The sequence below is a fragment of the Castor canadensis genome, chromosome 7 (assembly GCF_047511655.1).
Source record: "Castor canadensis chromosome 7, mCasCan1.hap1v2, whole genome shotgun sequence".
Taxonomy (NCBI): domain Eukaryota; kingdom Metazoa; phylum Chordata; class Mammalia; order Rodentia; family Castoridae; genus Castor; species Castor canadensis.
In genome coordinates this window covers 9,862,623-9,884,648 of record NC_133392.1, presented here as the reverse complement: position 1 = coordinate 9,884,648, position 22,026 = coordinate 9,862,623, and the positions used below count along the sequence as shown (strand labels likewise).

At 46.5% G+C, this 22,026-nt stretch overlaps 1 protein-coding gene across 7 annotated transcripts in view; it reads left to right on the top strand.

Moving 5' to 3' along the window:
* The window catches only part of Tacc2 (transforming acidic coiled-coil containing protein 2), a 194,902-nt gene that overhangs the window by 162,353 nt on the left and 10,523 nt on the right, over nt 1-22,026 (top strand). For 4 of the 7 annotated variants that reach the window (XM_020171766.2, XM_074078159.1, XM_074078163.1 and 1 more), the window contains 9 exons: nt 1,316-1,376; nt 2,531-2,732; nt 9,540-9,601; nt 11,488-11,603; nt 12,703-12,874; nt 14,217-14,357; nt 15,190-15,279; nt 20,544-20,687; nt 21,104-21,180. In XM_020171766.2, coding sequence (XP_020027355.2) covers nt 1,316-1,376; nt 2,531-2,732; nt 9,540-9,601; nt 11,488-11,603; nt 12,703-12,874; nt 14,217-14,357; nt 15,190-15,279; nt 20,544-20,687; nt 21,104-21,180 — 1,065 coding nt within the window. The remainder of the gene's footprint in view (nt 1-1,315; nt 1,377-2,530; nt 2,733-9,539; nt 9,602-11,487; nt 11,604-12,702; nt 12,875-14,216; nt 14,358-15,189; nt 15,280-20,543; nt 20,688-21,103; nt 21,181-22,026) is intronic. The other 3 variants (XM_074078162.1, XM_074078165.1, XM_074078161.1) reach the window with 2 other exon arrangements.

Below are 22,026 nucleotides of genomic sequence, written 5' to 3'. Positions count from 1 at the left end.
ATGCCTCATCAGCCATCCGTGGGTCCCCCCTGCCAGAGGTCAGTGCAGCTGACTACCTGTGTGCTTCTGTTGCTCTGCCTTCCTGGCCAGGAGGGAAGTTGTGGGTAGCACTCAGGGTTCTGAAGACATGCACCTTCTCCTTGCCCTCATAAGGGAAGTTGGCCTGGACCCAGGCATCTGGCTGCCCCAGGGTGGCATGGAGTCTCTCAGCTCTTTCCTGCCCAAGGGATTTCTTTAGTATTGTCAAGCTATTACCAAAATACTCAGTTATATATTTATATGCATGAATAAATATATGCTTTAAGCTGTGATTGTGTTGTTTTTATGGCAAGTGCCATAAATGCTGTAACCATTTATATATATTTTTTATGATTAAATGCCATTGTTGGAGTGTTTGAGAGAACAAAAGGAAGGAACTTGGGTGCCAAATTTCTCTGCCTACTCAGTTAACATGGAAAGCAGGAGAGGGTGGTGGGATCTAAGGTGAGGAACATTCCCTTCCAACCCCCCGCCACCAACCCTTGCTTTGCTGGGAGTGGGACCATACCAGCGGGGAGGGGCCAGTCTGCAGAATGGAGAGGGCCTCCATTTTGACTAGCAGTACTATTGCCCTCTTCCCCCTGCCCTCTTCCCCCCACCCGCCCCCACTCACACAGTTATCTAAATGAAGAGAAAGAATGGCAGAGGAAAAAGTCACAAGTCTTGCCTGTTAACCATGGTTAGGAAAAGACATAAAAAATCATCTCACTCTGGCCCTGGTCAGAATCCCACTTAGAACCATTCAGAGCACAGGAGTCCAGTAAATTCCAGGTTCCTCTGACTTGGAAGGATTCTGCAAATTCTCCCTGAGGGCCCAGAACTTTCTGTTTGTCCAAAGGGCTGCTTTGGCTGTTCATTAAGAGCTGTGTCACCTTGACCATGTGAAAATTGGATGCTGTTAATTGGTGTCATGAGCCTAGAGCCCCTCCCCTGGCCTTAGTTGGTTCAGACATTCCTGGAAGAATCCAGAAAAATTAATCTCCTTACCAAAATTTTTCTTTATAAAATAAGAACATTAAGTTAAATTTAGCTTCATTTTCTGGGTCAGCTCTCCAAAATGGCATCTCTTTATAAAGACTTCCGTCTTAATGGATCATTCCCTTGGGGGCAAAAATAATACCCATTAAAAAGTCCAAATGAGTTGTCAGTGTAGACAGTAGAGCTGGCGTTGGGGTGGGCAGATGGCTGGGCAGAGGCCGCAGCTTCAACCTACTATATTGCTTTGAGTCATCTGTAGGTTCTGTTCATGTGTTTACATTTTCCATTTTGTTTCCAGTGACACATTTAGGGTGAAAAAGTCGCCAAAACGGTCCCCTCTCTCTGATCCACCTTCTCAGGTACAGTGTTCTTTGAGCTATTTGATTTTATCCTTACCTGGGAAGTTGACTTTGCTGTGTTTCTATCTCTGACACAACAGAGCTTTCCTTCTTACTCTTGGGGATGGGCCCAAGACCCTTTTGTTCCCATACGGAGGGCCCCTTGGTTGGCTAGATTGCTTTGATCCCTTCACTTCAGAAAAGACCAGAGCCTGTTAGACATGGAAGAAGTTCAGGAAAATGATAGTTGATTCTGTGGGAGGAACAGTTCTGTTCCATTCTATTCATCTAAACTACGGGGAACCTGTAACCATTAAGGTGAGAAATCTTGTCTTTGGCAAATGAAGTAGAGTGAGAAAATGAAAAAGCTGAATATGTGTCAGGGACACTGAATTATGCCTCCAAAGTCAGAGTGAAAGGATGAGGGACCCGTGTCTCCTAAGGAAGGGGGGTAGTTCTTTATTTGTGCGAGTCCCTGTTTGCCTCTTAGTTGTTCATCTACCAGTTTGTGTCATTTATTCTATCTTCCCTATAGAATGGGGAAGGTTGTCCTCTAGCAGGTTTGCCGTACAGCTCCTGTGTCATAAAACAAGCTAACGTTCCTGCCCCTCCAAATCCAAATCAGCAAAGCACAGTCCCTGGCCAGGTTGCGACTGTGGGAAGCACCAGGACCCCAGCCCTAGGAACAGGAGATTCAGGCCCAGTCTCAGGTCTGCCTCTTGTGTCTCTGGGTGCCCCACCCTGCCCTGCTGAACTCCACCCTGTCCCCTGGAATGGCAGTAAGTCGGCCTTTCTCCTCCCAGGGACTGGCATAAGGATTGTCAGGCAGGATTGATATTTTCATGCACACTTGAAGCTTGTATGAGCAAAACAGTAGTTGTAAGAATAAAGCTAGAGGAACGTCTCAGATTACCAAAACACAGAATCCCGATTTAATTAAATTTATTTATTTATTTATTATAAACCCATGGTCACTCTCTGATGCTAGTCATCAGAAAAGGAGGTTCATAGAGTAAAGAAGAATTTCCTTGAGGGGCCATTGGGAGCAGAGTCTGAGTAGAACAGGCAAAGGGTTTTAACAGGGATTGGGTTCTGGTTAACAGGGCTCCAGACTTGTGGGCAAGTGAAGTTTCTGACCACGACTGAATAAGAGATGTCTTCTCTTTCCCTTGCAGGACCCCACTCCAGCCTCAACACCAGAAGCACCACCTGTGATTGCCACGGTGGTCCATGCAACAGATGAAGAAAAGCTGGCAGTCACCAATCAGAAGTGGACGTGCATGACAGTGGACTTGGAGGCTGACAAACAGGACTTCCCACAGCCCTCAGACCTGTCCACCTTTGTAAATGAAACCAAATTCAATTCACCCACGGAGGGTAAGCAAGGCATTGACCACCCAGCCCCCCATCCTGCCTTGGAGAATACTGTCCCCAGTCCCCAGGGAGCACAGGAAAGACACTGCACAGCCGGGTATTGCACGCCTGCAGTACACTCGAGCCAAGTCTGCATTTTAAAACAGCCAATGACCCGAAACAAGCTGCTCCTTAACCCCAACAATGCCTGCTGAGAACCAGTCCAGTGCCCTCTAATCCAGGTCCTGAGATCTCACCTGCATATTCTTGGCTGTTATGGCTTATACTCCTTCTGTGGTTTTGGAAAACAGCTCCAAGGAAGCATCATTCACATCAAACTGTCAGTGTAGATCAACCCACCTGGGGGTCTTTTGGTGCCGTCATTGTTCACAGTCCCCGTGGGAGGTAAGACAACACAATGACATCTTTTAATCAAGCCCAAGCCAGAGATTCACCCCAGGCTTGCTAATGAAGACTTGATTTTATTTTAGAAGGGTTCCCAGGCATTTGTTTTATCTTAGTATCTTCCTTCCTGTGTACTCAGTTCCTGCTCTCTGTCTGATTCTTTGGCTTGATGCTTTGGTAAGGTTACTCCTAGGCTGAGCTTGACTCTTCTGCATCTGAACATTGGCCTCCATACTTCCTGTCTTAGAAAATCTACTGAGAGAGCAAACCAGAGCCTCTGCCAGTGGAATGGAACCGTTCTCCCTGGTCTGATGTCCTCTGTGTTCCCAGTCCTCACAGTCCCTTTCCTCCTCTGGCCATCTTGTGAGGCTGCAAGCCTACTCTTGGGCTGGCATTTCAGTTCTGGCTTTTGCTATGTTCTTTGTTGTTGTCATGGTTTTCTTAGAAGTTTTTCCAACTTTTACAACTTAAGTGGAAATCAAGGGCAGACATTATGGTTCATACCACTCGAGAGACTGGGACGTGAGGATTAAGTTTCCGTGCCAGCCCAGACAGTTAGTTGTGAGAACCTATCTGAAAGGCAAACTAAAAAGGGCTGGAGACATAGCTCAAGTGGTAGTGTGCTTGCAAGCAAGTGTGAGGCCCTGAGTTCAATCCCCAGTACTACCAAACAAACAAAAAAAAAACCCCAAAAAACTGAGTGGAAATCTCTGTGAGGAAGATCACATATGAACATCCCATCTCCTTTTCTTTGCTGCTAATAAAGGGACCAAAAGCTGCATTAAACAGTCCTCTCCCTCCAGCTGGGGTGGGGCAGCAATGTAATGGAGACACAGGTGGTTTTCATTGTAATTCATTGCTTCTAGAGGCTGTCCTGTGGTCAGGCCTCTTGGTGGGTTGCTTGGGGCCCATCAGGTCTCAGAATGGTACCAGTGTGCATATGTAGGGGATTTAGTTCATAATAGAGATAGGTTTTTCAGAATTCTGGATACTTATCTTCCTACACAGAGTTGCCCTTTCTTCTTGGAAATGAAAAGGTGATCCAAATTATATGTACTTGGATTTTGGGGCATTTTGTTTTCTGAAAAATTGAGCCTTTGGTTAGCTGTCAGGTTGGCCCTCTGGCTTGGGGTTTGGAAGACTTCAAAGTGACTATCTCATTCCAACTTAACACTACAGGCCATGGGACCTGCCCTCAGCCTCCCTTTGGTCCTTGTTTTCTCCTGCATCTGTGTCTGTGCCATGAGTCTCAACTGAACAGAATCACTATTTTACTGGGATAGCCCTCCCACCCCCCTTGCTCAGCCATGTCTGCTGTGGTTACTGTTCCTTCTGTGCCCCACTCCCTGGGTTCCACCCCTGGCTGCCTCAGCTTTTTCCTGGACATTCCACTCCCTGCTCTGCTTGCTGTTAGTGCTTGGCCGGGCCATGCTGATGCCCTTAACACCGCGATGAAGATGCATGTGCATTTCTCGTTTTGCAGCCAGACAGTTTTCTGAAACAGGAGCTCTGTCTCATTCATCTTTGTGTCCCCACAGCACCCTGAAGATTATGGGGCTAAAGTCAGGATTGGGATAAAGGAAAGACAAGGTCAGGCAGATAAAACAGCTTAATTACTATCTGAACTCACTTTCAATGTAATATTAAGTCTATAGGAGAGAATAGTAAAGCTCTGTTGAGTTGACCTTTGTAATAGACATCACCTGCCTGAGGTGTGGGGCCAAAAGGGGAGAGGTTTAGCACTCCAGTGGCAGCAAGGACATTGGGGACAAGCACTGGACTTGGTATTTCGATAGCACCTATGCTTTCCTTAGCTCATGTCTCCAGATAGATAGGAAACATTTAAATGTCAGAGAAAAACATTTAGAAACCAACTTGGGCTTGGGTTTGTAGATGAGAATCAAAATTCGTGTGATTTTGGGGTGTGTCTGGGTGTCTGGTTTTATCATCAGCAACCAAATACATGCACCTTTTTTCTTAGAAACTATAAAAATCCCTGTAGGGCCTGTCTAGCTAAGAGGTGCAGCATTTAATGGTAAGATAAAACAGACAACTTACTAGCTCAGTGACATATTTGATAATTGTTTCTGCAAAAATTCAACAAATCAGGAAATATGTAAGTTTGAAAGAAAACTCTGCTAATCCTGCCTCTTTAGAAAATAATTATAAGGATTCAGGAGGTGACAAGTACAATTTGAGCTGTTAGGTGATTGGCAGTCTATCACCAAGGTGAAGACACTAGAGTTTTAGGAAGCACTGACCCTACCACATGCACCTCTGTAATATACCCTCTTAATAGATCAGCCCTCTTGTTTCTTTAATAAGGTCAAGTTCAGCCAAAAGTACTAGGCTCACACCTGTAATCCTAGCTACTTGGGAGGCGGAGGTCAGGAGGATTGTGGTTTGGAGCCAGCCCAGGCAAATAGTTCATGAGATTTCCTATCTCAACCAATGACTGGGCTTAGTGGTGTGTGCCTTTCATTCAGGCCATGTGGGGAAGCTCAACTAGGAGGATTGCACTCCAGACTGGTCTGGGCATATGGTGAAACTCAATGGATAGATAGAAAATAGATAGACACATAGATTAAATAGATGATAGATAGATAGATAGATAGATAACCAATGCAAAAGGGGACTGGCAGAGTGGCTCAACTCAAATGGTCAAGCATCTGTGTAGCAAGTGCAAGGCCCCTGACTTTAAACCCCAGTACTGGGGGGAGAAAAAAAAAGGTCAAGCTCAGCAATACCAGACACATGTGCAGGGTGTTGATTGGATCACCAGAATGAATCAGTGTAGGACTGCAGCTGATGTCGAGTTAGAAGTACTAATTACTGTCTGAACACACATTCACTGTAATATTGTGTGTATAGGAGAGAATAGTAAAGCAGAAACTGTCAGTTTGCATGCATGGTTTCATCTCCTCCTCCCAGCTCTGGGGTGAATTCCTGCAAATCTCCACTTAAGAATGAGGAAAGAGAGGCTTGGTGCTGTCAAGGCTCCAGGTGACCCATGGAGAACCAGGTCTGCCCGACCTAACCCCATGCTCTTCCCCACTCTGCTCTTGATGTGAGCATGAGCCGCGCTTCTGGCCTTCATCAGCAGGATGAGGTGTGAGCCATATGCCCCTACCTGGGTGCACATAAAGAGCTTCCAGGTGACTTCGCTATTTCAGAAACCTGAAGGAAGTTGAAATGAATTAGGTGAGCAGGACGCCCATAACACTACAATGCCACGTTTGGCTGCAATACATCAACTTCCTGTGTTGACTCTGATAACCTCAGGCCACAGGTTAAAAGATTTGGATAGCCAATTATAAATGTGCACACCTGTTTAACGAATGCCCTTCTCTCATGCAGTCTTTTCAAACGTGGTGCCATGGGAGCAAACCTAATACATTCCCTCCACTGGGCAACCCAGCCTCTGGGCTCTCACTTGCCTCTGGTTCAAGAGACTCTGGGTGGCCATTGATGGTCACTCAGTTTTCCCTGTACTCAGCTGCATCAGGTCCTCCTTCCCACATCCAACAACGGCTTCTAGAAGGGAAAGTATCCTTTTCTGGAGCCTGATTGATTTACATAGTGGGCACCATTAGTTACTTGGTAGACATTTAGCTAGAGGGGTTTTTTGTTGTTGTTGTTATTGTTTGTTTTTGTGGTGCTGGGGATCAAACCCAGGGCCTCAGGTACACTAGGTATATGTTGTAACACAAAGTCCGACATCATTCTTACAACAGATGTTCAGAAGGGAGATGGGGTGAAAATTGGGGAAGTCTTCCCATCCCTTTCCAAAGGGCCATTTTCTTTTCTTCTTAACATAATGTCACTTTGTTAAATGATCCAGAAGTAATGAATGATAAAAGGACTGATCACAGTCCCTTACATTTGTAGGGCTCTTATCTTACACAATTTCACCATCTCCAGCACAATATGGTGCTTTGAGCTCCATTTTATCGATGAGCCAGTAGGACCCAGTGGTCAGGAGAGTTGGCTTCCCTGATCCTGGAAATGCAGGAACTTCTGGAATCTGCCCAGGACAGCAAAGGTGTAGCAATTAGATTCAGGAAGACAGTAGTGAAGCCCTCTTGGTGTGTGATGTCCCCGTATGAATTCATTACCAGAAGCAGTCCTTCAATGATGAGAGCATCTTTTTTAGAATAGCTGGGGCCACATCAGCTTGAAGCATCTACATGCTTGAGAGAGTTAGCTTCTCCTGAAGTTGTAAAGATAATCAAAGTACCACCTGGTGTCATTGGCATGACCCTTCCTGGCCTGCCACCTGCATGTGGCCTGTTGCAAAAAGGGGGTTGATACCGGACTAGGCTTCACCTGCACACCTACCACGTAAGGCTCAGAATTTAAAGCAGATGAGTGCGGTCTTAAACCAATTTCTGTAAGATGTTTCCTTAGAATATCAGAGATCACCTGATGACGGGGAGAATCTAGTAAGTAAGGAAATGTTCTGTCTGGGCCGTTTTGTAAGTTGTGAATGCGAGCGTGTGTGGCTGTGGCTGGAAGTTGTCAGGGTATTCTCCAGGCCTCCATCACTCACCTGAGGCAAGGTTCCCAGGTTGAGATGGGTCTCCTGCAACCAGGCATGTCACAGGTGCAACATTTCTCAGGGATCAGAACCCGTTTCTGTACTGTTGGCCACCACAAAAGAGGTTACTGAGGGCCCCTGGACAATGGGAAGGGAAGCCCTCTCAGCAGGCAGGACAGGAGGCAGGTAAGTGAGCTTGGTGACAGAAACTCCCCCAGATTCAGTGCTAGGGTGTGAGCTAAGTTTCCAAGTGGGACTCTTTAACTGAGGTGGCCTGGTGACCAAAGCCAGGCACTCTCTGGAAAAGTTTGTGGTAGTTCCTTGCTTGTGTGGTGCATCCTGGGTGCTCTGTGCCATTTTGGGGTGTTCTAAGGGATTTCTGTTGAATAATTTAGGGCTATATAATGCTTTAGCAACACTAATGATACCTTGGAAGAAGCAGCTGACTCACTGTTACCTTGTTAAACAGTGTGAGAGGATAGTAAAATGATTTCCTGGGGTCTCACACCTGGAAAGCAATCAGTCCAGCAGAGGCCCTAGTGACTTTGCCTATCACTGCCTCCACCTGCTTCTCATTTTTAAGGGGAGGAGGATATCAAGTCCTTAGAAGCTAATGCTTCTGGGTACTGAGTCAGAACAAGCTCCAATGACCCCCAGAGACACACTTTCTAAGCTGCAGCCCAGCAGCGTGTGGTTCATTCAAAAGTGTCTTTTGGTGTGGACCCTCAGGAGGCAAGGAATCCTGGCCATTCATCCACAAAACCAGCTTCAATCGTGTGAGTCGGCCGTGCCTGCTGAAAAGATGTGATTTCTCCACCAGGGCAGTTCAGAGACTCCCCAGAAGTCCACACACTCAAGGGCTTGGATTGGCTCTACCTCCACCACACGTCTGCAGTCTCAGGAAAGTCTTCCAGGATGTATGTCATCTAAAGCTCATTTGAATCATGCCCTCAGCAATGTGCAGAAATAAAGAGCTCTACACAACGAAGATTTATTTTCATCTTAAAAATGGGTCCTTAGCTTTACGGATTAGGGCTGCTCTCGCACAGTGAGGTTACTTGTCATCTTGGTTTTAAGCAGACAGGCATCTGGTAGCTGTACATGGTGGCTTCTGCCAGGACACAGTCAGTCCCTTTTGGTCTCACCATCACTTTATTCACTATGCCCAGGGCAGAGTGAGGCACAAGTAGGTGCTCAGTTTGTGTGCCGGACAGGGCGTTCAGTTATGCAGCAGAGCTGGCTTCTACATGGAACCAACCCAGTGCCCGAGGCAGGTGGTAGGGTTTCTAGTCTGTCATTGGTGTCTGCAATTTTCTTTGCAGCCTAAAGTCACTAATCAATTTGAAATAGGTAATCTCTCCACCTAATTGGACTTGATGTGTTTTTGCATTTGAAAATTTGATTTGAACCAGCCCTGTAGGCACCGGTAGAATTTTGGGAAATGTCCAGGTGACTTGCAAAGCTTCTCTTCCAAGCAACATTGGAGGAATGGTATCTGTCTTTCCCTTGCTTCAGAGTGGGGCTGGAGCTGAATTTGCAGAGGGGAATAAGTACAGGTCTAGTTCTAAGATGTCATCAGACGTATCATCCATATACTACATTTGAGAGTTACAGAGAAAACCAACGCCCAAAGCACAAATGTGCTGTGATCTAGAAACTCACCACAGCCAAACCTGTGCATGGTCACACCATTTCACTTCCGTGTCACTCCTCAGTTGCTCTAATAGCAGAAGCCCCTGCCAGCAGGAAGTTCACCGACTGTCTGAAAATAGCTGAGCTGCCATCAGCTCACTGTCAGCCTTACCAGAATTCTTTAGTTCGCTGTGTGTTTCCCAAAAGTGCAGAGCCCACCCTCCCAACACTAATCTCACTTTCTGTTTCTTTTGCAGAGTTGGATTACAGAAGCTCCTATGAAATTGAATATATGGAAAAGATTGGCTCTTCCTTACCTGTAAGTTCTTCCTGCTCTGCCCTTCAGTGTAGGCATGCAGGCTGTGCCTCCTCTCCTGTGCAGAGTGTCTCTGTGCATTCAGACCCCAAACTGAGCATCCTCTGTGCCCACAGCATCCTGGGCACACATGGATGATAAATTGGGGCACAGTGGGGGAAGGGGAAGTTGAAGCTTGTACCCAGTCACCTCGTTTGGCATTTTCAGGGACAAAAAAGATCAAGCTTCCCATGGAATTACTTCCCTAGACCGAGAGAGAGAGAGAGCTAACCAGAATTTCTTTAAAAGTGGGGCAGAGTTGATTGTTTTAAAAATGCACTATTGTTTTCTGCAAATTATAGTTGACCTTCCATAGCCATGAGTTCCTCATCCATGAAGTCAACCAACTAGTGGATTAAAATTATTCTTTTAAAAAATTACGTCTTTACTAAATATGTATAGATGTACTGTCTTGTCATTATACCCTAAATAATATAGTCTAACAGCTTCTTACAAAGCATTCACCACCTAGGTATTAGAAGTCACCTAGAGATGGTTCGGCACACATGGGGAGGGTATGCGGGTTGTATGCAAACACTGTGACGTTTTATAGGAGGGACCTGGGTAGCAGGGTTCCTGGACCCTCTGGATATTGAGGGATGACTTCTTCGGGTAGGACCCCGCCTCCTTGCATCTTAAGTAGTTAAGATGGGCGGCTGTCTCCCCTGCTTAGTAACAACTGCCCTGGCATTTTGTTCTGGGTTTGACCCCTTTCTGTGCTCTCGTCCAGCAATGTTCTTGGAGACCCATGAGTGCTATGGAGGGCTTGCTCTGGCATTAAATGGCCGTGGACATAGTTGCTTAGCTTTTTCCTTGTCAAATGTAGATTCTGGGGTTGCTGCTTCTAGCCTACAGTAGACAGGCAGGAAAGCGTTTCTGTGAGCACCCAGACTAAAATCACAGCTTCCTGAGTAACGTGTGTGGGCTTTGGCACCATCTCTACCTGAGGTGCTCAAAGAGTGTCTGCTTACCCCTGCAGTCACAGATGTGTTCTCGATAAGTTGACACCACATGCATGGTACTGTCACCACAGAAGTGGAACTTTTATGTATGTTGGTTTAAGGGCAATGAAACCATAGGGGCCATTGGTTCTCACGCTGACCAGTACGCTGGCAAGGTTGTGGATGAATTTCACGATGTGGGTCTTGCCCAGGAATCGCAGGCCATCCAGGGATTTTTGAGACATTGCACAGCTGTGTACCCACTGGCCTTCGCAAGGGCTTCTTTGGAGACCCCAGCAGGGCAGCGTAAGGACCTTTCAGGGACTTCCTGTTCTCTCCAAATACTGATTCCCATTCCTTAGCTAATTACTCAAGGCCTTGGGGGGCCTAGTCAAGGCCCCTGGGCAGTCATGTCGTACCCTTTAACTGTACACTGGACCTCCACCCCTTGTGCCCCCGTCCAACAGAACTCCTCTGTAGGCCCCTCCTTCCTGAGCCCAGTGAGAGATACCCTTGTCCTTTCAGGCTGAGCCCCTGCTCTTTCTTTTCAGTGCTCACCACACTGGGTCAGCGCGCTGCCCTCCCCGATTCCACTGTGAGGACTGGGAGCTCACTACCCTAACCTTCTGGGTCTGCATGCTGTCTGACACAGGGGGTGTGGCCAGTGAATGTTGATGCCTGAACTGGGTCCACACAGCAGCACCTACCACACATTACCCTCCTGCCTCTCTTTCCCTGCCTCCTCCTTCCTTCCCGTCCCTCTCCTAGCCAGCTCCTGTGTGCTCCTCTCTTCTGGTCACTTGAGACACAAGGCTTTTCCCTGAAGAGTCACTTGCTCCCTATTGAAGAGTGCTCTGGTTTTCATCTGGGTGGCATGTTCAGGCTGACACGTGACTTTGATTCCTGCAGCAGGACGATGACGCCCCGAAGAAGCAGGCGTTGTATCTTATGTTTGATGCTTCTCAGGAGAGCCCCATCAAGTCTCCTCCAGTCCGGATGTCCGACTCCCCAACGCCATGTTCAGGGTAGGACTTGTGTGATGGGAGAGTTACCTAGCAGCCACAGGCCTCCAGCCTTTAAGCACCTCTGCTGTGCTGACTTCATTCCATTTGTGTGGGGTTGGGCAGCCACATTTCATTTTCTCTGCACACAGATCCATATGCACTGATTCTGTTACTGGGGACCCTTTGAACTAAAGTGAAATCCTTTAATAGCTGGTTTTAGGAACCCCCACCAGTGCCTCAATCCACGAACAACCTTCTGTCATTTGTCCAGTAGGAAACAGTGTGGTACCACATTCAGAGCCTGATCCTACCTCTACCTCTACCTCTTACTGACTGTGTGACCTGGTGGGAGTTATCTGACCCTCCTATGCCTCAGTTTCCCTGAGTGTAGTGAGAATAATAAACTGACCTCACAGGGATTTAGGGAGGTTAAAGGAGATCATCAGTCCTCAGCTGAGTGATGGTGGCAGGGTGCCAGGCTTCCAAAGCACATAGACGAGCTATATAGACAGCTCTCACCAGAGTGCTGGACGCATATCAAACGCTTGATAAACATGTGTTATTAACATGGTGTCCATGTTTGCATTTGTCAGGGCTCACGATGTGAGTGTGGGGCATTGCTCTAAGATTTGGACCATTCTGTCATCTGTCTGCTCGTTCACTGAGCAGTGACAAAAGCTCTTGCTTTGGTTTCTCACATTTACTGGGGACCCTGCAGACTGGAATCTGCCCAGGTGGTGAGGCGGTAGTGGTGATAATGGTAACAATGATGGCACCAGTGTACCAATCAAGCCTCTGTCTTATAGGAAGGGAAACTCTTCCCCTAGAGTAGACAACCAAGCAATAGGCTGTCTGCTTAACTCCAGACTCGTTCCCATTAGTTAATGGCATCCGTGCTCTGCCTCTCCCTTGTCAGTTGGCTCTGGAATGGGACTGGGCCATACCCTCCTTCTGCCCAGTATAGAGGTTGAGTAGCCACTGGAAGCCTGGCCCATGTCCCTCTGGGGACACAGTCCTGGAAGTCCATGATACCTTAGAATGTGCCCTGATTGACCAGGTCTTCTGGTTGGTTTCAGTGAGATGTCTGAGAGGACCCTGAAGATATCCTTTTGTTCCTCAGGTCAAGTTTTGAGGAGATGGAAGCCCTTGTGAATGCTGCAGCAAAAATCCAGCATCCTGTTGCACGTGGACTGGCCTCCAACCAGGAGCCTCACTTGCAGGTTCCAGAGAAATCATCCCAGAAGGAGCTGGAGGCCATGGCCTTGGGTACCCCTTCAGAGGCAATTGAAATCGTAAGTGGAGTCAGAGGGGCCCAGAATCACTGGGGATAAAGCTGGGGCCCTCTGGGTACCTCACCACTCACTTGGCACCTGCCATGGGTCCCACGCTGGCTCCCAGACTACAGGAGCAGCCTAGGAGATCCTTACATCATTATAGTAAGGAAAAGGCTCTCTGTTCCCACCAGGGTGGTTATGTAATTCTCACCTAAGTGCTTTATTTGCCCAGGGTTATTTATTTTTCCTCTTTTCCCCCTTTGAACATGGGCATCTTAGAGCCATGGCCAGTCACTCTGTGTCTCTCTGACCTCTATGGTAGGGCAGAGAAGGATAGAACAGGGGACACGCTCCTTTCAGGGACCAACTACTTGTTCTGGGTACCAGGGATGGGAGATTTCTCTTGTTTGTAGGGTAGGACTTTGACCTCTCATCTCCCTATCACCTGCCAGGGCCCTGTAGAGCCAATGGCCTTGAGCCAGAGGCATCGTGTCACCCACCCCCCCAGCTCCCCATGTGTTACACATGGTCTTCCTGGAGTATGCAACATACATGGGAGGGAGGGTCTTCTACACATCTTAGGTGGACCAACCCTCTAGGTGAATTTTCTTTTTATTTATTCCGCAGTCCTCATCTGGGTTTGAAACCATTAGTTCAGTGTGTTACTTTTGTTCTGTTTTAGGAGATTTCATTCTCATGTTGGAAACATTTTTGAGTGCCTACTGTGTGTGTGGCACTTGGGCGCTAGGTTGGGTACTGGAAACATAGTAGTGTTCAAAAAGAGGGTGTAGATGTGAAACAGTCTCACAGATAACTACTGTGAAGGACTCGTCTGTGGTTCTCCTTCTACAAAGGAGCCTTCTGATTCTGAAGACTTTCCGGTCTACCAGGAGATACTTTTTCTTTTGAAATTATCTTTCCATTTTTTTTTTTAGAAAATGACCTTTTCCAAAATTTTCCTGACTTTGGTATTTATACTTAGAGCCATTTCCTTGATGGTTGTGTTCTGTTTTGAAAACCCATCAACTAGCTTGCCTTCCACTCAATGAAATTTTGAAATAAAAAAGCAAACAGTGTCGTGGCTCCTACCCACTGGCTAGGGGGCGAGGGTGGCCTGTGGGCGGGGAGGGCACCCAAGGCCCTGCTTTTGGGAAAGAGGTTGAGCCTGCTAATCTCCATCTGCCCATTGTCAACACGTGGGAATTTGTCCAGATGGCTGGCCAAAAATGGGCAGCTAATTGATACTCTTCAGCCTTAAGACATCAATGTCCAGCTAATGGATGCCTTCTCCTTGCCTGGAATCGGTATCACTCTCCTCTCCTCTATTTTTCTTCCTTGTCCTCCTCTCTGCCATATTCAGACAGCTCCGGAGGCTGCCTTTGCCTCTGCTGATGCCCTCCTCAGCAGGCTGGCTCATCCTGCCTCTCTCTGTGGTGCGCTTGACTATCTGGAACCCGACTTAGCAGAAAAGAACCCCCCAGTATTTGCTCAGAAACTTCAGGTTTGTAGCCAACGTGTGCCCTTTTGGGAGTTTGTCAAAACCTCAGTAGAGAATGAACCCCTGACCCCCAAATGAACTGAGGCAGGACTTAGTGAGGAACTGCTGAGAATGTTCCAGATGAAATAGCTTCCTCTCAAACACTGATATATGTGGTGTGCTTTATCCACAAGGCTAAAATTATATAAATTGTGTGACTGCATATTGAATGAATCATTTCTACTTCAATTTGGAAATTAGGTCCAAAACAGTCATTTTTCAAAAATATTGATGGCCCCTAAGGCAGTGTCTATGATTCATCAAGCCTGGCTATTTGTATACACAAGGTGATCTCGGATTCCCATTGAGATAACATCTGGACTCAGTCTTACATCTGGAACCAAAATCATTATCTCTTACAGTTTGACAAGTTAATTTGATATCCCCTGGACTAGGATGTTCAGAGCAAACCTAGGGAGAGCTCATTAACAAGTCATCTGAGAGACATACAGCCATTCATAGAAAGCAGGGGCCAACTTTATAAGAAACAGACGAAAAGAACTCCAAGAATACAAGAGTAAAAATTCTGATACTATTTCAAAATCATTTTATAATCAACTGCATGATACTGTCTGACCGACATGCAAGGGTGACTTTTTTCAGAAAAGGAAATTAAGCCCTTATTTCATGATCTGCTGAGGTGTTCATTGTGAGAGAAAGCCGAGCGTGTGTTTTTTCCCCCTGAGTACCTGTCATGGTGCATTTATGTGGCACATTCATTTCTTGGATGTGGGAGGCATTATGTCTGTCTTGATGCATTCCGCTGTGGGTTGCTCACACCCCACCCCTTGGGCAGGAGGAGTTAGAGCTTGCCATCATGAGGATCGAAGCCCTGAAGCTGGCCAGGCAGATTGCCCTGGCTTCCCGCAGCCGCCAGGACACCAAGGTACCTGTTTGCCACTGCAGTGTGCTGCCTCCTGGGAATGCTGTGTGTACCACATGCTCCCAGGGGTGCTTTGCTAACGATTGGCCAGGCAGGCATTGTGGGTGTCCAGCAAAGTGATTTCAAAAGGCTGAACTCATAACTCTTGCATAAACACACACTGAGCACGTTGGGGAGGTCTGTTTAGCTCAAGAATGCAGGAATCAGCACATGGTTCAACTGGATGAGTGGACAATTGGAGAAGCGAGTGTATAGCATCAGGGGGAGGGAGGATAATGAAGACTAGAATAAGTGGCGAACCAATTAGAAATAAAACTGGGTGGTGCTGGCTCAACAGGACAGGTAACGTCGCCTTTGAGGTTACCTGTTTTCTTACAGATATAATTTGCCTCTCTATGGAAAAAAAGTAATTTGCAATTCTACAAGTTCACATCTAACTTTACTGAGACTCTGTAATAAGTAGCAAGATCTGCAGGGTCCCATGTAGAGACCTCAGATTCAACATGGGTTGAATTTCCGCAAAAGGGAGATTTTTAAAAAGCATTAAGCAATGAGGACTTTCCCTGACTAGGTTTACTTCCTGATATCCTTGCGGAACAGCTTAAATTCAGAGTGCATTGCCTGAAGTTTAGCTGCTATCAATATGCTGTATTCCTTCCAGAAAAAGTTTGAGGTATTGAGCACATTCTGATAAGTAATTCAGGTTGAGAGTGAAATGTTTTGGGGTGCTAGAGAACCCCCAACTCTTTCTTCTGAGAGTGCCAAAGAAGGTTCTTGGCAAGTAGGCAGACGGCTGACTTCATGTCAGTCAGAGCGTGTGTCAAGATGAGTAATGTCACATGGACTTATCTGAGTATGGTTGGAGAGGCAGCTTAAGCCATGTCCTGATGCATTTCAGATGCTAAAAGGAGTGGTCTGTTGGGTTAGAACTGTCAGGGAGTGTAAGAAACACTTTTCTCTACCATAGTAACTTCTATTGCTTTTGGAAAACCCATTATCTGGTGATTGTGGCCCTTGAAAAGTAGATGCTTTTGTTATGGCTAACCAGCCCAAGGGGCGTTCCCTTGACCTCAACACAAGTAAGTCCCTGTGGATTTCTTTCTTATATAAATATGTCATGGCCCCTGGCTGTGTTGGAAACTGCTAATATATAGACAGAAAACAGTGGCTGTGTGTCCAATTCATTATTCTTTCTGCACCTGTATTTCAGCCCCAGGTAACATTGTCCCATCTTGCAGCATGACCTTAAGCTGTTACTAACACAAAAGTGAAATCACCTGGAGCCAAGAATATCATACTGAAGGGATGAAAATCAGGGGAGAGAGAGAGAGAGAGAGAGAGAGAGAGAGAGGAGAGAGAGAGAGAGAGAGTGTGTGTGTGTGTGTGTGTGTGTTTGGTTGCTCCCTAGAGTCACTTCAACTTATGTTTCTCTTTTGACTGACAGAACTAAGCTGACTTTTGAGGAACTACAGCTGGAAGTTCTCTGTCTCCTTAGTTAGAAACCATTAGAGATGAGGAAAAGTCCCTAGGAGCTGGGAGTCCAGCTGTAGCTTCTTCATTACCTTCCTCCCACACATCCCTATGGAACTGAGTTTGGTGTGTCCCCTGGGTGGAAAGGGGTGAGTCTGACTATGTATCTGAATACATGGTGCAGCATCCCTGAGTTAACACTAAGCCAGGGTGATGGAACCTGAGTGGCCTGTCTGGCTTTCCAAGTGGTGCGAGGCATGGGGGCATTGGTTTAGACTGTGTGTGAGACATACTGATTGTGATCCCTGTAGCTTTTGGCCTTTCTCAATGAAAAGCACCCACTAGGAGGACAGTTGGATGTGTCTGGGTATCTAGGAAAAAGATCATACAAGTGACAAGTTTCAAGACTGGAGTGAAGTCTTAGCAGTGAGCACTGTGGACAAGAGATATGGCATGAATCCCGTGTCTGATTCCTCCAAGAGTCCTGGCTTAGATGTGCAGGCACTTGAATTTAACATGAGTTGGAGCAGGAATTTGGGTGGGGGCAACCTGTATTGTCAGTGAGCAGCCTGCAGTCATGTCTGTGTTTCTTCCTCCCACACTCTGAGGGACACACAGTAGCCACCATCTCCCTCCTTCATTTGATGGTGAGTCTGAAGGAGGAAGACGTGTCTAGAAGTCATGAGGACAGTCTGAAGAGGAATAGCAGAGTATTACTAGTTCGTGGGCACAGCTTATTGGCCAGTTTTGAGAATCAGTAGTCATTTGCCTGAGCCTGTGTTTTAAAGACTGGGACCAAGTGTTGGCTGGGTCATTCGGCATGGTGCCTAGTGGTGCTTCTACGGAGTAAGCAAAGGCAAGGGCTGAGTACCTCCGTGCCTAGACTTGAATTATCTGGTGTCAGACTTAAATGGGGCAACACAGGGTTGTCTTCTACCCAGACACCCCATGAGAATCTAGCCAACACCTTGTGGCCTTTGTTCAGTTTGCTTCCCCCCCACACCCCACCCCCGCCCCCGCCTCCCCACAACCTGTGATGACTCTTGACTTGGTCCTCACCCCTGTATGGCCCTTCCTCATGGTTGTTTCAGCTTCAGAGCTGCACGCCTCCACATACAGTGGGCCTCTGACTGCTTTAGGGATCCAGATTCAGCTTGGTGCTTGTCCCCAAGGCTTGGCAACAGGGAACTAGCCAGAAGGAGGACTATGAGCCCTGGTGGGTGAGAGGATCCCATCCTCCAACTGCAAAATCATCAGATTTTTCAGACCTGCCCAAGGCCTGCAGGTCTGAAAGGGGAGGCAGAGGTCTGGGAATTCTCACAGGACTCAGGAATTAAGGAGTGAATGAAGGGTTGAAGTTGAGGTCTGTGCCTTCTAGGTAGTGTCCATGTCACATTTCAGTTTGTGATTCTAGTGGTTTTTTTTTTTTTAGCCTCTCTAAAGTATGTGAGAGAAATAAAGCTTAATCTAAAAATATCTGATCTGAAAACCAACCTTTTAATTTCAGTTGATAACAACCCTTGGTTGTAAGGAAAAACCAGACTATGAACCATGAATTTAATTAATACTGAGTCTTTTTCTTCTTTTGGTGGGACTGGGATTTGAACTCAGGACTTTACACTTGCAAAGCAGGCACTCTACCTCTTGAGCCACATCTCCAAGCCTCAAAGTCTTGATAAGGGTAGTAATTGATTCACATGGGTCCTGAATTCATTCAGTCCTTCGTGGAAGACATCAGTGGCCATGATGAAAGGTGCCGATGACCACTCCCTGGGGTCAGATTCCTTTGCATTTATTTAGAAACCTCATGGTTTTATTTATTTTTTCATCTCCTTCTTTGTTTTATGAAGGACTTTAAAAACATTAATTTCTTCATTGGTTAGGTGTAACTCCTACACAGTGTGATGAAAGTTAGCTTTCATTAAAGTCATTTTCTCTTGCTCTTCAGAGAGATGGTCAGAGTTAAACCAAATCTCTCAAATCCTAAATTTTTTCATCTTCAGAAAGACCAAGCTGAATTTGGTGGCTCTAATGTTCTTTTGATTTTGACATCTATTGTTCTGGTTTTTGAAAGAACACATTTAAAAGTGACAGGAAGAGTTTTCTTCTTAAGTCGTCTTCAGAATTTTGTGTTCATGAACTTTCTAAGTGCAAATTACTTTACCCTATGACAAATAGGACCATGAAAACTATTTCAAACAGCAGAGATGACCTCCTCCATGGGGAGGCTTCATCTATGGCCTGGGCTGCTTCTGAGGTCCACTTGCCTTCTGCAGAGGGCTGCTAACTTGTGCCCTAGTCAGTTGTCCTGGAAACGGAGATCTCTTGAGGACTGGAGTCTGGAAGGTCATGGCACTGCATTTGATGTATGAGTGTGTCCCTGAAGTTGCAAGCTGGTGGCTCTGAGCAGCCACTCATGTGGGCGCTACTTCAGGGTGAGCCCGGGGATGTGAGGCCAGGCAGGGGCAGTGAGATCCAGATGACAGATTCTCTTTCAGGACAACCTAAAGTACTGAGTGCACCTTGCATGTGTTCTACTAACTGGCCCTAACTCTGACCTCCAGTCCTATCCATTTCACTTCCACCTGCATTTTCTAATCACAGGCCCTTCTCCAGGCCCTTTGCCCTGGTGCTGTGGTAAGGCACACACAGCTGCTCCTGTGACCAGACATTGTGATCACGGCCTTCAGGTCCACCCTCTTCCATGACTGCTGGCTCTTCAATCTTATGAAGTCTTTACCCTCCTGTGCCCAAATCTCTCTACTCCACAGTGGTGGTCTGTTCACTGCTCAGCTTGTTCTCCTACTTTCCCAAGGAAGGAACAGTCCCACTCTGCCTGTAAGGCCACTGTCACCTCACATTGAATTGGACTGGCAACTAGGACGGAAGCTGCCTTAGCAGTCATGACAGCACCATGAGGTTAATGAATAGGACTGAGAGGAGTTGGTTTGGTATTCTCTTGTCATAGTGTAGGCTGATAAGCCTGGCTGTGCTGGTTGATGATGCTCCTAACCTCGAGTTTTCAACTGTGCTGCAAGTTACCAAGCATTTGTGCAAAGGGAAGAATAACCTTGGGCCCTTCCCTTCCTCACCTTTCTGAGGCTAAAAAGCCTCAAACTAATGTCAGCCGGGTGGAGTGGGGAATCCTATTTTTTGTGAGTCTGATCAGCAGATATGGATATCATCATAGACCCACTTTCCAATTTCTTATTATATAATGGCAACATAACTCTTCAATCCAGAAACCCCACAGGGTTGACACCAGTGGTAGACCTGACATTTTGTGCAAATCACATCCTTTCAAATGGAGCTTCACAGATGCCCCCAAACTGAAATGTGGCCAGTCTTACAAAAATGATCAAATCTGTGGTTATTCAAAACTAGGAAAATGTAGCCTAGAATTCAATATGGGTCCCTGGTAAGACTTTATTTGGAAGTGGAGCCTCTTGGATAATAACCCTAGTCTTCATGCACTGTGCCCGAGTGGCTCAGTGACTGATAAATGGTGGTGATAAGCAGACACCAGATAGGTTTGCTCCTAATTACTGAGGCTCCTGCCATTATTATCCCTTTGTCTGCCTGTGCAGATGCCAAATGATGGATGCCCACCCATTGTACCTGGCCTTCCCCATTCATTAGTCTTTGCATTTTTTTATGCTTTTAGTATTCTTTGCTTTAAAATCATGCAACTGAGAGTATGAATGTGAAGGTGACAATGTGATCTTTTTTGTCACACGATTAAGGTTAACTCGTTTTTTTGTTATTGTTTTGTTTTGTAATGAAAAACCATTCTTCAGAGAGAGGCTGCTCACACTCCAGATGTCTCCATCTCTAAAACCGCCTTGTACTCCCGCATTGGAACCACTGAGGTTGAGAAACCCACAGGCCTTCTGTTCCAGCAGTCGGACCTGGACTCTGCGCTGCAGGTGGCCAGAGCAGAGGTACTGTGGCCTGTGGTGTGGGGAAGGGCTGTTCTGGTGGCCTTGGGAGAGAATCCAGTGCCTGTCATGTGTAAATAAATATATTTACTGACAAAGCCAGTGTCTTTGGAGACAGACTTTCTTCTTTGAACACTGCAGGCAAGATGTGTTGCAAACTACAGGTTTAGATCTTCCTAGACCCCATGTTCACGGGCATGGATGGCTTTGATTTATAATAAAAAGCATTCTCCTTTAAGTCGCTCCCCAGTGGTCATCAGGAAGTCTGAAGATTCTGCTGCTCGGGGAAGTTCTTTGAACGCAATCAGGGTTTGGCGTAGGCAGTTGTGACTTCACGTTTCTTTGCTGTCTCCTTGATTTGGGCAGGTCTGAATTCACTCATTTGGGGTTAAGCTCCCTCTTCCTCTCCCTTGTCCTAGGTCATTAGCAAGGAGAGGGAGGTCTCAGAGTGGAAAGATAAATATGAAGAAAGCAGGCGGGAGGTCATGGAAATGAGGTAAGTTGTGCATCACAGCCCTTGGGTGCCCGAGATGCTAACCTGTGATTTAATAATGATTGGTGCTGGTGCAGACCCCAACACTGTCTTCTACAGATGAGGTCCTCTCTTCCTTATTGCGCAGGTTCATATTTTATAGGAGTATCTGTATTATACCACTATTATTAAAATAGCCTGCACATGAGTTAAAGAATGCAATCAAATATAAAACTCCACCCCCTTCCACTCCACAGTCCACCTTTCACTTGAGTGACTTATTTTTATTTGTTATCCATTCTAGTAGAAATACAATAGCTCCTATGTAGTGTGCAGAGCACTTAATTACAATGGCGGAGGCTAGTTGACTAGTCAGTTGTGTTCTTGGCTGCCATTTAAAGTAGCAAACAAACCACAAGGATAATCACAGCCTGTTTCCTTAGGCCACAGTCCTATCTTCCTGAGAGTTCTGTTAGTTCCACATATCCCCTGATGCTTCCTCCTCTCCTCTCTCTCTCTCTCTCTCTCTCTCTCTCTCTCTCTCTCTCCCTCTCTCTTTTTCATGTGTGTGTGTGTGTGTGTGTGTGTGGAGAGGAGTTCTAGTGTTTTACCTGCCCTGAAAGTAAGTAGGGAACACTGAGAATGAGAAGGGTGGAAATTCTGTCTCTGATTTCCCTGTCTCTTGGGGAGAAGTTGTACCACGAGGTCCCCAGGGCGTGCTGTTTACTAACCCATGCAGTAGGATTTCAAGATGTCACCAAGCTACGCTGGCATTTGATGACTGTCAGCCCCTGGAGCCAACCAGGTGAAAACCTTCTGAGCTCCTTACCTAACTCTGTGCCTCATTTTCCTCGTCTGTAAGAGCGGTTA